Raw genomic sequence first — 15,694 nt, 5'->3', positions numbered from 1 at the left:
TATTACACAGAATATTGAAAGCAGCCTACAGAACGGATAAAAGATGCTGCTACTAAGGCCCCATGCACACGACAGCAAAAAACCTCCGTTTTTGCGGACCGCAATTGCGGTCTGCAAAAACGGAGCCATTCACTTTCATTGAACACTGACAACTTTCCGTAGCACTACGGAAGGGTGTCAGTGCCGTGGAAATGTTCCGGGAATTATGGAACATGTCCGTTCTTTCGCATTTTGCGGGCCGTGCTCCCATACTTTGTATGGGAACACGGCCCGGAAATCCGGCTGTCAGTCAGCGGCCGGCCGTGCCCGCAATCGCGGGCAAGGTTGTGTGCATGGGGCCTAAATAAACGGTATATAATTTTGATAAATACTTCATATTGGATTCAACAATCTTGGCACGATCACCTTTATCCCAGTCTTACAAAAAAGATAAAGCTGGAGACAATGTGGATATTAATCCATGCATAGCCCCTTTTTATGAGCAATATTTCCAGAAAAAATTCTGGGTCAATACGAATATTCAATCAAAATTATTTTAGCCGCAATCAGAACAAATCGCACATCATTAAGACTACAGCAGGAAATCTGCATGTGGCTTAAAGTTGGCCACTCATAATGCATTATTGTGGTCAACCTGGCTGGGCTCTTGCACGCTTCTGACGTACAAGATATTGGAAAACCCCCTCATAAATATGCATAACCCTCCCTTTCCTCATACAGAAAAAAAAAGGATCAGACTCCACAGCAAAAGTCTGAGAGCAGAGGATGTCCAACCAATAACACATTTGGAGTAAAACCAAGTTCAAATAGTTGCGAGACAGAAATGAAATGGGTGCGGTGGTAGTACCAGTAATGACAAGGTAGAAGTAGTTGTGTCACTAGTAGCATGGGAGTAGTAGTACAAGCATGGTACCACAAGTGACATAGGTGTGGTAATATCACGAGAGACATAGAAACTGGTATTAAATGCATCTCCAGTAGAAGTGACATGGGTGCAGTAGTATTACGGTTAGGGATATGCAGTAGCAGTGCCAGATAAGAGCAGAGCTATCCTGGGATGGCTGGAGACATCATACCCCACCTTCACCTACAGACTGTTGACTTTGCTGTAAAATGTTGATATCATGCTGTACAGAGAGGGTGGCGAGTAGGTCCATTAAGAAAATTACTGTATTTTATATTTTTACAATATTATTGAATAATATTTAAAAAATAACACCAAAAAAAAAAAAAAATCTTAATATTGCCCCTTTAACATTTTGTAGTGTGCTGTGCAGTTTAGTATATGCCCCTCTTCCCGTTTTCATTTTTACCAAACAATGTGAATTTTGGAAATTCCCGCAAGACTATTTGTATAAATGACTGATAACCTTCTGTTTCATTACAAAACCTATTACTAAATAGAAACAAAAGGGGTTTCCCCACTAGAATCAATTAAATATGCTACGTCTGATCATGGGCGGACTGATATTTAGCAAACATTCAAGATTAACTGGTTCATTGTAATAATGTGCAGCACATATATTCACAATGGAAGCCCGCCAAGTATAAAATAAATACACATGGATTGTCATTCAGATCCTTATAATTCATTTGTTTTGGTCGGAGTTTTTTTTACACTTCTAATCTCTTCTCAACCAAGTCATCCAAAATTCTATCTGGATTTTATGCATATCCATAGCACTTTTCCAGGAACTAGCAGCGCTATACTAGTGGATAGTGGGCGTAATCACAAACAGATGTCGTTTCCAACAAGGCTGTTATCTTGTGTTGGTCCTAGGGCCGAGCTACATAGCAATACATTTTAACACCACCCCCTCTAAATGCAATTGCTGGGGAGGATATATTCCCCGGGACAATCTGGACAACATCTGGCAACACAACGTGAACTTTTGATGCTTCTAGGACTGGGTGGGATACATTATTAGGAATTTTATGGCAATAGTAAATGGAGTTTTTTTGTTTGTTTTCTAAAATTTGACAACATGATAAAAGATGAATTTTGGTTAACTGGGAAATGCCCCTTTCTTTGAAAATTCATGCTTGCCAAGATTTCTCAGTCGCTCCTTATACACAGACTACAATCCAATACAAGTTATCAGCATTTTACCAAGTAGCAATCGGAGGTCTGTTTTTAAAAAGTTTTTTTTAAAACCAGACACTTATGACATATTCATCGTGTATGCCACAAAAATGCCTGATCAGTGCAGGTCCGACCGATTGTACATCAATGATTGCTAAAATGAATGAGTGCTATAAAAGAAGCACTATTCATCTCCACCATAGGTTTAGATGGGAATGTACCAGACTATTCTGATAGATAAGTCCTTACCCATCTCCTTACAGACCCAGAACAAACAAGAAATCAACGTCAGTATCTCTTCAATTCATATGCACTATTCATTTAGGCACCATACAAATACACAAAACGACGCTTCGATTTAATTACAAGCCTTGAAGGCGGCTCTACTGAGTTTTAGAAGCCTCCGTCAGCTCCTGTCCACTCCTCTCAGGGTACACCAGATTGGCCCATTGACATACACACGATTCAGAAAGAGCCTTTGTGGGAACCCTCCCCCACTCGCAATCAGCTCTTATCACCTAGATCAGCTGCTGGCACACTGGCACACACACACACTATATACTCACATGTAACCACGAAATCTGCTCAAATCATTATTTGGTTTCTCACATTCAGTAACACTGTTAAACTTCATAGGATCAAACTCCGATTCCTAAAACAAAAGAAAAACATATAGATGTTCAGCAGGCAAGTAATGTGTAAAAACCTTCTGCAAAAAAAATAATCAATGTAACGGTAAGCATCAAGGATGACTTGAGGCTCTAAGCGTAGCAGACATAGAACTTGCTTCCTTCTGACCAGATTTGATTTTTAGGCTACGGTATATTCTGAGGTCTTGGTTTCTATATTGGAATGCTATGTAAACAAGAGGACCTGAAATAGAGATTGGCAGCAGGAAAAGCTAAAGTACTTTTGTTCAAGTCCACTCAAATTCCAAAAGGTTAAAACGTAACAGAACCATCTAAAAATATAGCCAGTTCATACACCCCTTGAGGTAAGTTTGTAGATCTTTTTAAAAGCCCATTTATACAAGTAGATAGCCAGTCAGAATCCAAGACTAAGCGAGAGACAATGATGAATGACTGCTTAATATAAATAGGTGAAGCAACTGTATGACTAGCAATTTAATACTCGTTAATCATGTGGTAAATAGTGAATGGTGCCTGTACACATTGTGGCTGAGCCCCGGTAGTTGCCGTACGGCCACATCATGTACAGGCATCCTTACCTGCCCGATACTATGTTTGTTTTAACAAGTCGCAGCACCAGCTTGTACCATAGACGTGGTAAGAGGCGCACATCATAGAAGTACAGGAATGTAACGGAGCGGCTCGCCAAACTTGATTAGCTATACACTCAATAATATCATTATGCCGCCTGACCTTACAAAAATGTGGTTACTAATAATATTCAATAAAGCACTGTCCACATTGTGGTCCTCGGGAATTATTATGCAGCACTGTGTGTGTCATGTGGTCTTCTCAGTATTTGACTGTTACTGCTGAAAACTGGAAGATAAAACATTTCTCAGCAACAGTATCGAAAAATCTATGACCCCAAATAAAAACGGTAATTAACATTTGAGTTGTCGGCACAACGTTTGCTTAAAAGAGATTTCCCAACTGGACAACCTCAGTCCACAGACATCAAACCAATAAGCCAGAGTAGGAAAGCGGCGCAGACAGTGGGTTTGGCGCAGACCATGATTTTTTTCACCTTGATAAATTCGTCCCATTGCGAATTTCTAATTCTCTTAGATTGACTTCCCTGGTTTTTTTTTGTGCCAAAGAAATGTATGGATCCTATACAGCCTGAAAACATGGGACGGCAAATACTGCCTTAACTGGTGACGAGCCACAGTAGTCATCGCTTACAATGACAAGGACTAACAAAACAAAAACAGTGTCAAATAAATACTTTGTATTCGTACTGTATACAGTGTTAGTAAATATAATGTATAAGGGGCTGGAGCTCCGTTTGTCTCCAAATCCCTGGTGCTCCTTGCCGTACTGCACGGTTCAGAAGGTAAGCCTGAAAAATTATTATTCTAACCAAATAGCTTATTTCGCTTGTGGAAGTCATTTCTGTACACATTAGTAGAATGGTAGGTTGTTCCACAGAAAATAAGGCGAGTGATAGAGATACAACTTTTCAATGATACTATTCGTACAGTACTGAATATATAAAATGACAGTCGTGTCACATTTCATCTAGAAATAACGAGGCTAGATTTCCATTTGCTGCTGACAGTCACAGTCATACTAGCATTTCCACATTGAGGGAGTTTATCGGATTCTCTTCATATCTGCTCATTTTACTAACAAGTAGAACACAAAATGCTGATATGGCTCGTAGTCCACTAAACCGGTATCCTGGGACTTACTCTGCAAAGACTTTCCCATGGAATAAAGTGAACAGAAATGTCTTGTGCCAAGCAGCGGTGTCACTACTACTGAAAGCATTTTGCTTTGTATTTTTAAATTATTGCTAATCCAGCATCAACTTCCTATTATTTGATCATGGCAACGAGACTGAAAAAATAAATGATTATTATATTAACATAGTCTGAAGGATTTTTAAAACACATTTTACCAAGGCCCGTTCCACACGGCAAATATGCAGCGGTTTACAGCACAATACAAGCGGATAGGGTTTTCAAAACATGTAGCAGAATTTTTTTTTAATCAAAATTAAATAATTAAATAGCTATTATACAGTGTATATATATATATATATATATATATATATATATATATATATATATATATACATATATATATATATATATATATATAAAAGAAAATCAGATTTGGAAATCCACAGAATGCTCAATCTTGGTGGGAAACGCTATGAATTTTCACCACAAATTTCACACTTGCAACAAAATCCATAGTGGATTTCTTCCTATACATCTGGACGTAGCCTTAAGGAGGCTCTGTCACCAGATTTTCAAACCCCGATCTCCTATTGCAGCAGATAGGCAATGCAATGTAGATAACAGCAACGTTTTGTTTTTTTCAAAAACGAGCATTTTTGGCCAAGTTATGAGCATTTTTATATTTATGCAAATTAGCCTTTCTTAAGTACAACTGGGCGGGTTTAAAGTAAAAGTACAACTGGGCGTGTATTATGTGTAACATCTGGGCGTTTTTACTTGTTTTACTGGCTGGGCGTTGTGAATGGAAGTATATGATGCTGACGAATCAGCATCATCCACTTCTCTTCGTTACCACCCAGTTTCTGGCAGTGCACAGGCACACAGCGTGTCCTCGCGAGATCACGCTGTGACGTCACTCACTTCCTGCCCCAGGTCCTGCATCGTGTCGGACGAGCGAAGACACATCGGCACCAGGCGACAGAGGCTACTTCGACTTACCTGCAAACGCCGATGCTGCTGCAGAATCAACTGTAGCCTCTGTCGCCTGGTGCCGATGTGTCCTCGCTCGTCCGACACAATGCAGGACCTGGGGCAGGAAGTGACGTCACAGCGTGATCTCTTGAGAACACGCTGTGTGTCTGTGCACTGCCAGAAGCTCGGTGTAAACGAAGAGAAGTGGATGATGCTGATTCGTCAGCATCATACACTTTTATTCACAACGCCCAGCTAGTAAAACAAGTAAAAACGCCCAGATGTACATACACAATACACGCCCAGTTGTACTTAAGAAAGGCTCATTTGCATAAATATAAAAATGCTCATAACTTGGCCAAAAATGCTAGTTTTTGAAAAAAAAAAAAACGTTACTCTTATCTACATTGCAGCGCCGATCTGCTGCAATACGAGATAGGGGTTTGAAAATCTGGTGACAGAGCCTGTTTAAGGGTATGTTTACACAGGGCGGATACGCTGCCTAGAAAGTATATTCCGGAATTCCGGCTGAAAAAAACGCACCAAATTGTGGTGCAATTTTTCAGTCGGAATGCCCGCTGCGGAAAACTGCACATAAAAAAATATATATAGTTTCATACTTATGTAGCCATGGCGATGTGTCCCTCTGCCGTCCTGCAGTCCGGCCTCCTGGGATGACGTGTCATTCCATGTGCGCAGCTTATGATTGGCTGTGCGGTCATATGGGATGAAACCATCCCAGGAGCCCAGGACGCAGCAGCACAGATTTTCTGGGTGAATTTTTTTTCCCGAGTTGCGATTTTTGAAACGGAATCTCAGCTTTTCCACCACAAAAATCGCAACATCTGCTATTTGTCGTGGGTTTGTGTGCACCGCAGGTCAATTTCTGAGTGTTTTTTCCACATCATTTACGCAGCGTGTGGATGAGATTTGTTCAAATCTCATCCACTTTGCTGCCACTGTATTATGCTGCGGGTTTTCCGCAACTAAAGCAGTTGCAGAAAATCTGAAGTATTTATGCTACGTGTGAACCCGGTTTAAGCATTTTAAGATAATGCCCCTACTCTTCTTAAATTATTTGTCAATGGTATCGAAGACTAAAACGGTCAAATGGCATAATAGTACTAGAGATTACACGCACAAGCACATGGTGACCATTTACATTTTTTACAAAGTTTTGCTTTCACAGTTCTTGTATATTTGTCACACTGAATGGTTTCGAATTTTATAACAAAAAAGTATAACATTAACCCTTTACCACCGCAGCTATTTTTTGGCATTTCTTACAAAGTCTCATTTTTCATATCGGACGGTCATTTTCTGTGGGAATAACTTTTTAATACTTTTACTTATCTAAACAATTCGGAGACAGTTTTTTTCATGATGGATTGTACTTTATTGTTGGTGTTACATTTTGGTCGATACATTGTGTTTGTGTGAAAAAACAATAAAATGAATTGAAAGTTTAGCATTTAGTGCGTAGTGCACTTGCTATGTGTTTTTTCCATAGGAATACATTGTAGTTATCACGCTAAAGAACAACTACAAATGTATGTCTATGGGAAAAAAAATCCACAAATCAAAACAGATTTCTAAAGTTCTTGCGTTGCGTAATATTTTTCCCATAGCGAAGGCCCCATGCATACAACCAAAGAATTAATCCGTAATTTCGGTCCATAATTACGCATTTACTTCTATAGCACACTGACACCTTCCCGTATATTTACGGGAAGGTGTCCGTGCCTTAGTATGGCCCCGCAAAAGATAGGACATGTCCTATTTTTCTATTTTTACGGACCGTGCTACCATACTTTATATGGGAGCACAGCCCGCAGATGCGGGCGGCTGTCTGCGGCCGGCCATGCCCGTAATCACGGACAGGCCTTAGATAGTGACGTTTTCCACAGGGTATGTATACAAAGCAAGTACGCCACACGTGACTACACCCCAAGACAAAATCATTTCCCATATGCTGACATTTTTTAAACCTTCTTTTAAATTTTTCAAGACCTTAAACTTGTAAGTTTAGCAGCAGTTTTTCCAATTTTCCAGAAAATTTCCAAAACCTATTTTTTTAGGCACCAGTAAAGTGGCTTTGAGGGGTCTATATAGTAACCCCTCCAAGTATTCAAAGCAGCATTTAGGGAGTTTCCTAACAATTTACGCGTTTTACAAAAATGAAAGCAAAGTGCAGGTGAAAGTTTTTTATTTTTTTACAGAAATTTTATTTATATATATATATATATATATATATATATATATATATATATATATATATATATATATATATATATATATATGGAGCAGCGTTTTCCCAATGGTATATTCACACGCGGCAATTTTGTTCCAGAAATTTCTGGGACTGTCCCATTTATCTGAATACATGAACATATTGCAGAAATGACCCCATTCAGATACATGGCAGGGATTTTCCAGTTGGACATTTCTGCAATAAATCTGCCGTGTGTGAATGTACCCTAAAGAACGTTATGTGCAGTGCTTGGGACACAAGAGGGTGGCGAATGACAAGAAGAAAAAGCTGTTGAAATAATCTAGTCATGACATGGAGCTTCACAGACCACTATTATTAGTATGGCCTAAGAATGAGAAACTGAATCAAGAGATCAAGTTAAATGAGTCTTGTGAGCTCTGCTTAATTTAAGTTCCTTATTTTGCATAAAATATGCCTATAACATCTAAACTAAAATCTGATGCGCAGCAAACCATGGGGTTACAATTGTATCAGGAACAGCAAGGAAGGGAGTGAGCCCCAATTCTTCAAGGGAACATCCTCGCGTCTTAGACATTACATTTCCTTTCTGTAGAAGGGATTTTAGGTCTTTTTATAGAACTTATAAAGGAGACTGAATAAATTAGAAGGGAAGCTTCAACATTCCCTTGAGTACATATTATTTTTCCTGTGCACCAGAAGGCATCTGACTTTCCAGATTAAAATAGAAAATGGAGACAACCCCAATAACATTCAGAAATGATAAATAAACCTGTCCACTTGCTCAAGGCTCCATTTGGATTTTGTGAGTTCTAAAAATATTTAAAGGGTAGAATGCGGCTCATTCCTGCAGCGCAAAATAATCTTCAGGTATAAACCGCTAGCAGCAGAAATATCTATATTGGGATAACACATATGCAAGGAGGTAGGTATGTTTTTAGAAGAGACTTGCCGGGCTTTAACACTAACGCAGTGCAAATAGGCAATACATTCACAGACTGCACGCAGGCTGAAAACATTCTCTAGGCAGTGATGGGTGCGGTAGCAAAATACGAGCAATACAGAAAAGGCATTGAGGTCCTGCGCACAATGCCAGCCCTGTTTAATAGCTCAGTAAACAGCAGTTGACTGGAATGTAGCTAGGTGGGTCACAGCAAAACCTGATGTTTTGACAACAGCAGAAATACTCTGCCCCCACTTGTTCTTTCCGTAATCATTAAAAAGTAGTATCTAGAACTATATTAAGACGTACAGTCATGCTTTAACATTACCCAGCTCGTAAAAGAACCTGAATTCACTTTTTCCACCAATGCTTCAGGTTTTGACTGCACGCTGAACAAAATCTCTGGATTTCAGGAATATTATGTAAGAAATATGGATGGGGTTTAGAAACAAAAAACAAAACCAACAGCTGGAGACCAAAGATGCTTTCACAGAATGATCGCTCTGCAAAGCTAAACCAGGCCGCACGCGATGTCTACATGAATTCTAGTTTAAAGAAGCCAACAAGGTTTTGCACCATTAAGCTTTACATTATTTTAGCCAGCCTGGTGGATCAATATAGTTGCTATTGGGACTTCACTGAGGCTTGGGTAACTGTCCCAAACGAAAATGCCCTTGTGGACTTTTTAACCATCAATCACATTAGCATACATGATTTATGACCCCAGAAATGGTTGAAAAACCACAGGATTTTATTCTCTTTCTGCATACATGATACCGTTTATGTACTTTGTGCCTTGATGTTTGTTTCTCTGTGTTGACGAGGTCTACCGAAGAGCAACTCTAAGGCTGGGTTCACACACCCTATTTACGGACGTAATTCGGGGCGTTTTAGCCCCGAATTACGTCCGAAAATACGGCTCCAAAGCGTCGGCACACATCTGCCCATTCATTTGAATGGGTTTTACAATGTACTGTGCCGACGGTCATCAGTAAAACAGACGTCCGCGTCAAAGAAGTGCTTGTCACTTCTTGGGACGTAATTGGAGCCGTTTTCCATTGACTCCATGGAAAAACAGCTCCAATTACGTCCGTAATGAACGCAGCGAAAAGTGCCTGCACTTGCCATTACGTCTGAAATGCCGGAGCTGTTTTCTCCTGAAAACAGCTCCATAATTTCAGCCGTAACGGAGGCTGCCGTGTGAACATACCCTCAAAAAAGACAGTCACTTAAATGCCAATAATGGATTCTGAAAAGGGAGGAGAAAAAAATAAATAAATTCTAGGCCAGGTTCACACGTAGCATAAATACTGCAGATTTTCATCAACTTATTTAATTGCGGAAAATCCACAGTGTATTATGAAAGCAGCAAAGTGGATGGGATTTGAATCTCATCCACACGCTGCGTAAAAAAAAAAGACAAAAAAAAAAAAGTTAAGAAATTGACCTGCAGTACGGTTTTTCAATCCGCAGCATGTCAATTTATGCTGCGGAATCGCTGGTTTTCCCCATTGAACTCAATGAAGAGGTAAAACCCACAACAAAAAGCAGATGTTGCGATTTTTGCGGCGGAAAAGCTGCGATTTCACCGTCAAAATCTCAACTCAGGAATAAAGTCTATACTTACCCAGATGTCTGTGCTTCTGCGTTCAGCACGGCCTCCAGGGAAGAAGTTTCATCCCATGTGACTGCTGAAGTCAACCACAGGCTGCAGCAGCCACATGGCTTGAAATGTCATCCCAGGAGGATGCGTCGCCATGACTACTGGTAAATATAGAGGTTTGTTTTTTTACCTGTGTTCCGCAGCCGACATTCCGGACAAAAAACTGCACCACAATTTGGTGCGGTTATTCGGCTGGAATTCCCTGCGAGCTCCAGGGCGGATATGCTGTGTACCTTTACGCAGCGTATCCCCCCTGTGTGAACATACCCTTACTATGTGAACAAAGCATAAAAGATTGTGAAAGATCTGGAAAAGTGCTAAGACTACTACGTTCTTTTAATGATCCAATTCAGCTACACAGGAGGTTGATCATCTAATTAAGTCACAAAAGAAAAAAGCTGTTTATTGTTTAAATATGTTAGAACGTTAATTTATTTCGCATTTGTTAAACTTTCAGTTGGATTTCAATCCCCGTTAGCGTGGTCCCGGAAGATCTGTGCTTCTGCTCTAGCTGTGACACGTCGTAACCACCTCATGTAAGGCTAAGGCTGGGTTCACACAACCTATTTTCAGGCGTAAAGGAGGCGTATTATGCCTCGATTTACGCCTGAAAATACGGCTACAATACGTTGGCAAACATCTGCCCATTCATTTGAATGGGTTTGCCGACGTACTGTGCCGACGACCTGTCATTTATAAGTCGTCGTTTGACAGCTGTCAAACTACGACGCGTAAATGGACTGCCTCGGCAAAGAAGTGCAGGGCTCTTCTTTGAAACGTAATTTGAGCCGTTTTTCATTGAAGTCAATGAAGAACAGCTCAAGATTACGGCTGTCAAAGACGCCTCGCATAATGCGAGGAGGAGCTTTTACGTCTGAAACGAGGCAGCTGTTTTCTCCTGAAAACGGTCTGTCTTTTCAGACGTAAAAGGAAGCTAGCGTGTGCACGTACCCTAAGGGCCTGTTCACATCAGCGTTGCCTTTCCGTTGAGGGGCTCCGTCTGAGCTTTCCATCGGGTTAACCCCTCAATGGTAAGGCAAACAAACCTTAGCTTCCGTTTCCCTCACCATTGAGATCACACGTTGCTAATGGTTTCCATTGGTCACCGTTGTGACAGGGTTCCGTTGTTCTTGACAGAACAAATAGCACAGTCAACTGCGCTATTGATTCCGTCAAAACAACGGAACCCTTGCACAACTGAGACAAACTGATAATGGCACAGGATCCGTCACCATTGAAATGTGATTTCCGTTGGTTTCAGTCGGGCTCCATTCAGACGGAAAGCATGGGAGGCGAAGCCTAATCGGCTTTCTGTCAGTGAATAACTGACAGATCTAATACATTGCACTACGTAGGTAGTGAAATGTATTACAAAAAAAAAAAAACAGACAGTTGGACCTTCAAGTCCTCTAGTGGCACTTGAAAAAAGAAAAGTGTAAAAAAAAGTATTAAAAAAAAAAGTATTAAAAAAAAAAAAAAGTATTAAAAAAAAAGTGAAAAAAGTACTCGCCCTGTTCCCTTATCAAGTCCTTTATTAGTGAAAAAAAATAATAAACCATACGTATTTGGTATCGCCACGACCTGAGGTATAAAATATTATATTTATTGCACGTTGTGAACGTAAAAAACTAAAAACTATACCAGAATTTCTGTTTTTTGGTCACTTTGTCCTACAAATATTGGAATAAAAAGTGATCAAAAAGTCACACGTATCCAAAAATGGTACCTATATAAACTATAGCTCGTCTCGCAATAAACAAGCCCTCATACAGCTCCGTCGACTAAAAAAATTAAAAAAGTTATGGTTCTCCCAACATGGCGACAGAAGAAATACATTCTTTTTACAAAAGTAATTTTACTGTGCAAAAAGTTGTAAAACATAAAAAAGTTCTGACCCGCAGAATAATGTTAACATGCAAGTTGAACGCTGTATAAAGAAAACCTAAAAAAAACTATGCCAGAATTGCAGTTTTTTGGTTACCTTGCCTCCCCAAAAAATAGGGTAAAAAGTGATCAAAAAGTTGCATGTACCCCAAAATGGTACCAATAACAACTACAGCTCATCCTGCAAAAAAACATCCCTCATACCAGTAAGTCCATGAAAAAATAAAATTAGTTAATGCTCCAATAAGTCAGGAAATAAAAAATATGCAGTTGTGCAGGTCCGAGGGGAACATTGCTTCTGTTTCAAGAGGCGATTTATCGGGGCCCTAAAATTAGGGAACCGGGGAGGGCCCAAACATATCTGCAGGAAGCGAGGGTGCCCATATTATACCAGGACAACACTTTCCTAGCAAAATGCCCCAAACTGCAAAAGTGCAGAGTGTGGACCAAAAGGGGGATAAGAAAGAACACCATTTATCAGTGCGACACCGGCCTGTGCAGAAAGGATTGCTCCACAGCGTAACACACATCTATGGATTATTTTATTGTTTTTTTACCCCATTATTAGACCACCTGACTTTGCCCCTGATATACTCTGCCCAACTTATATGTAGCCCCAAATTATAAACGGAGACACCAGCAATACTCAAACAAAACTACTACCAAGCAGAATCCGCTCTCCAAAAGCCAAATGGCGCTCCCTCCCCTCTGAACCCTACAGCTGGGACAGGCATATTTGCCACTGAAATGGCATATCTAGGGAAAAATATACAGTTTTAATTTGCACCATCCACAGCGCATTCATTTATGGAAAAGACCTGTGGGGTGAAAATGCTCACTACAACCCTTAATAAATGCCTTGAGGGGTGTAGTTTCCAAAATGGGGTCACTTCTCAGGGGTTTCTTTTATTATTTCACATCAGAGCCCGGCAATTATGAACCAATACTTTGTAAATCGCCAAATTAGGCCTCAATTTTACATGTAACTCTTTCACTCCTGAGCCCTGTCAGATGTCCAGGAAAAAGATTATGGTCACATACAGGGTGTTTCTAAAACCGGGAAACACTGCATAATAATTAGAGAGCTGTCTTATGGTGGCACAAGCTGAACACCTGCGGGGTTAATGTGCTCACTACACCCCCTAAGTGAATGCATTGAGGGGTGTAGTTTCCAAAATGTGGTCACTTTCTAGGGGGGGGGGGTGGGGAAAGAGGGTGTTCCACTGTTTTGGTCCCACAGGCACCCAGAAACCAATCCAGCAAAATCTGCACTCCAAAAGCCGCTCCTTCCCATCAGAGCCCTTCTGTGTGCCCAAACAGCAGTTTATTACCACATATGGGGTATTGACGTAGTCTGGAGAAGTGGCTTTACAAATGTTGGGGGTTCTTTTTTTCCGGTTTTGAGAAAATGAAAAATTTTGAGCTAAAGTCTTATTGAAGAAAACTGATCCTTCTCTTCTGATCCTTGCCGTGTTGCCAAACAGTAGTGTATGACCACATATGGCGTATTTCCGTACTCCAGAGAAGTTGCTTTACAAATGTTGTTGTTTTTTTCTCCCTTTATTTGTTGAGAAAATCAAACATTTTGAGCTAAAGCTATGTCTTATTGAAGAAAAAGGATTGTTTTTATTTTCACTGCCCAATTCTAATAAATTCTATGAAACACCTGTGGGGTCAAAATGCTCACTACACCCCTAGATGAATTCCTCAAGGGGTGTAGTTTCCTAAATGGAGTTACTTTTTGGGGGTTTTCATTGTTTTGTCACCTCAGGTGATTTGCAAATGTGACATGGTTTCCGCAAACCATTCCTCCTAAATGTGATCTTCAAAAGCCAAATAGCGCGCTTTCCCTTCTAAGCCCTGCCGTGTTTCCAAACAACCGTTTATGACGTGATGTGGTATTGTTTTACTCGGGAGAAATTGCTTTACAAATTTTGCAGTGATTTTTCTCCTTCAGTCCTTGTGGAAATGAGAAAAAATGAGCTAAACCTGCATTTTCTTTGAAAAAAAAATTTTGATTTTTCATTTTCAGGACCCAATTCCAATAATTTCTGCAAAAAAACCTGTTGGGTCAAAATGCTCACTATACCCCTAGATAATTTCCTTGAGGTGTGTAGTTTCCAAAATGGGGTCACTTTTGGGGGATTTCACCTGTTTTGGCACCGCAAGAGCCCTTCAAACTTGACATGGTGCCTAAAATATATTCTAATAAAAAGAAGGCCCCATAATCCACTAGGTGCTCCTTTGCTTCTGAGGCCGGTCCTTCAGTCAAGTAACAAGCTAGGGCCACATGTGGGATATTTCCAAAAACTGTAGAACCTGGGCAATAAATATTGAGTTGCATTTCTCTGGTAAAACTTTGTGTTACAAAAAAAAAAAAATCATGACAAAATTAATTTCTGCAAAAAAATATGAAATTTGTAAATTTCACCTCTACTTTGCTTTAAAGAGGCTCTGTCACCAGATTTTGCAACCCCTATCTGCTATTGCAGCAGATCGGCGCTGCAATGTAGATTACAGTAACGTTTTTATTTTTTTTTTAAAACGAGCATTTTTGGCCAAGTTATGACCATTTTTGTATTTATGCAAAGGAGGCTTGCAAAAGTCCAACTGGGCGTGTATTATGTGCGTACATCGGGGCGTGTTTACTTCTTTTACTAGCTGGGCGTTCTGACGAGAAGTATCATCCACTTCTCTTCAGAACGCCCAGCTTCTGGCAGTGCAGACACAGCGTGTTCTCGAGAGATCACGCTGTGAAGTCACTCACTTCCTGCCCCAGGTCCTGCATCGACTTACCTGCAAACGCCGATGCTGCTGCAGAATCAACTGTAGCCTCTGGTGCCGATGCGTCCTCGCTCGTCCGACACGATGCAGGACCTGGGGCAGGAAGTGACGTCACAGCGGGATCTCTCGAGAACACGCTGTGTGTCTGCACTGCCAGAAGCTGGGCGTTGTGAAGAGAAGTGGATGATACTTCTATACACAACGCCCAGCTAGTAAAAGTAGTACGCACATAATACACGCCCAGTTGGACTTTTACTTTAAACACGCCCAGTTGGACTTTAGCAAGCCTCATTTGCATAAATACAAAAATGGTCATAACTTGGCCAAAAATGCTCGTTTTTTAAAAATAAAAACGTTACTGTAATCTACATTGCAGCGCCGATCTGCTGCAATAGCAGATAGGGGTTGCAAAATCTGGTGACAGAGCCTCTTTAATTCCGGAGAAACGTCTAAAGGGTTAAGACATTTTCTAAATGCTGTTTTGAATACTTTGAGGGGTAAAGTTTTTTAAATGGAGTGAATTTTTTGGGGTTTCTAATATATAAGGCCCTCAAAGTCACTTCACAACTGAAGTGGCCCCTGTAAAAATAACCTTTTGAAATTTTCTTGAAAATGTGAGAAATTGCTGCTAAAGTTCAAAGCCTTGTAACTTCCTAGAAAAGTAAAAGGATGTTCAAAAAACGGATGCCAATCTATGGGGGATGTTAATTAGCAACAATTTTGTGTGGTATAACTGCCTGTCTTATATGCAGATACAT

The 15,694-nt window shown here is 40.3% G+C and overlaps 1 protein-coding gene across 1 annotated transcript in view; it reads right to left on the bottom strand.

Annotated features, from left to right (window-relative positions):
* Positions 1–15,694, bottom strand: part of ATP10A (ATPase phospholipid transporting 10A (putative)) — a 163,463-nt gene that overhangs the window by 84,964 nt on the left and 62,805 nt on the right. Inside the window, exon 3 of the mRNA XM_075852595.1 lies at positions 2,650–2,735. Within this exon, the coding sequence (XP_075708710.1) occupies positions 2,650–2,735 (86 nt within the window). The remainder of the gene's footprint in view (positions 1–2,649; positions 2,736–15,694) is intronic.

This window comes from Rhinoderma darwinii, chromosome 2 (assembly GCF_050947455.1).
Source record: "Rhinoderma darwinii isolate aRhiDar2 chromosome 2, aRhiDar2.hap1, whole genome shotgun sequence".
Taxonomy (NCBI): domain Eukaryota; kingdom Metazoa; phylum Chordata; class Amphibia; order Anura; family Rhinodermatidae; genus Rhinoderma; species Rhinoderma darwinii.
Note: the sequence above shows the minus strand (reverse complement) of the source record. Positions and strands in the feature narration are given on the sequence as shown.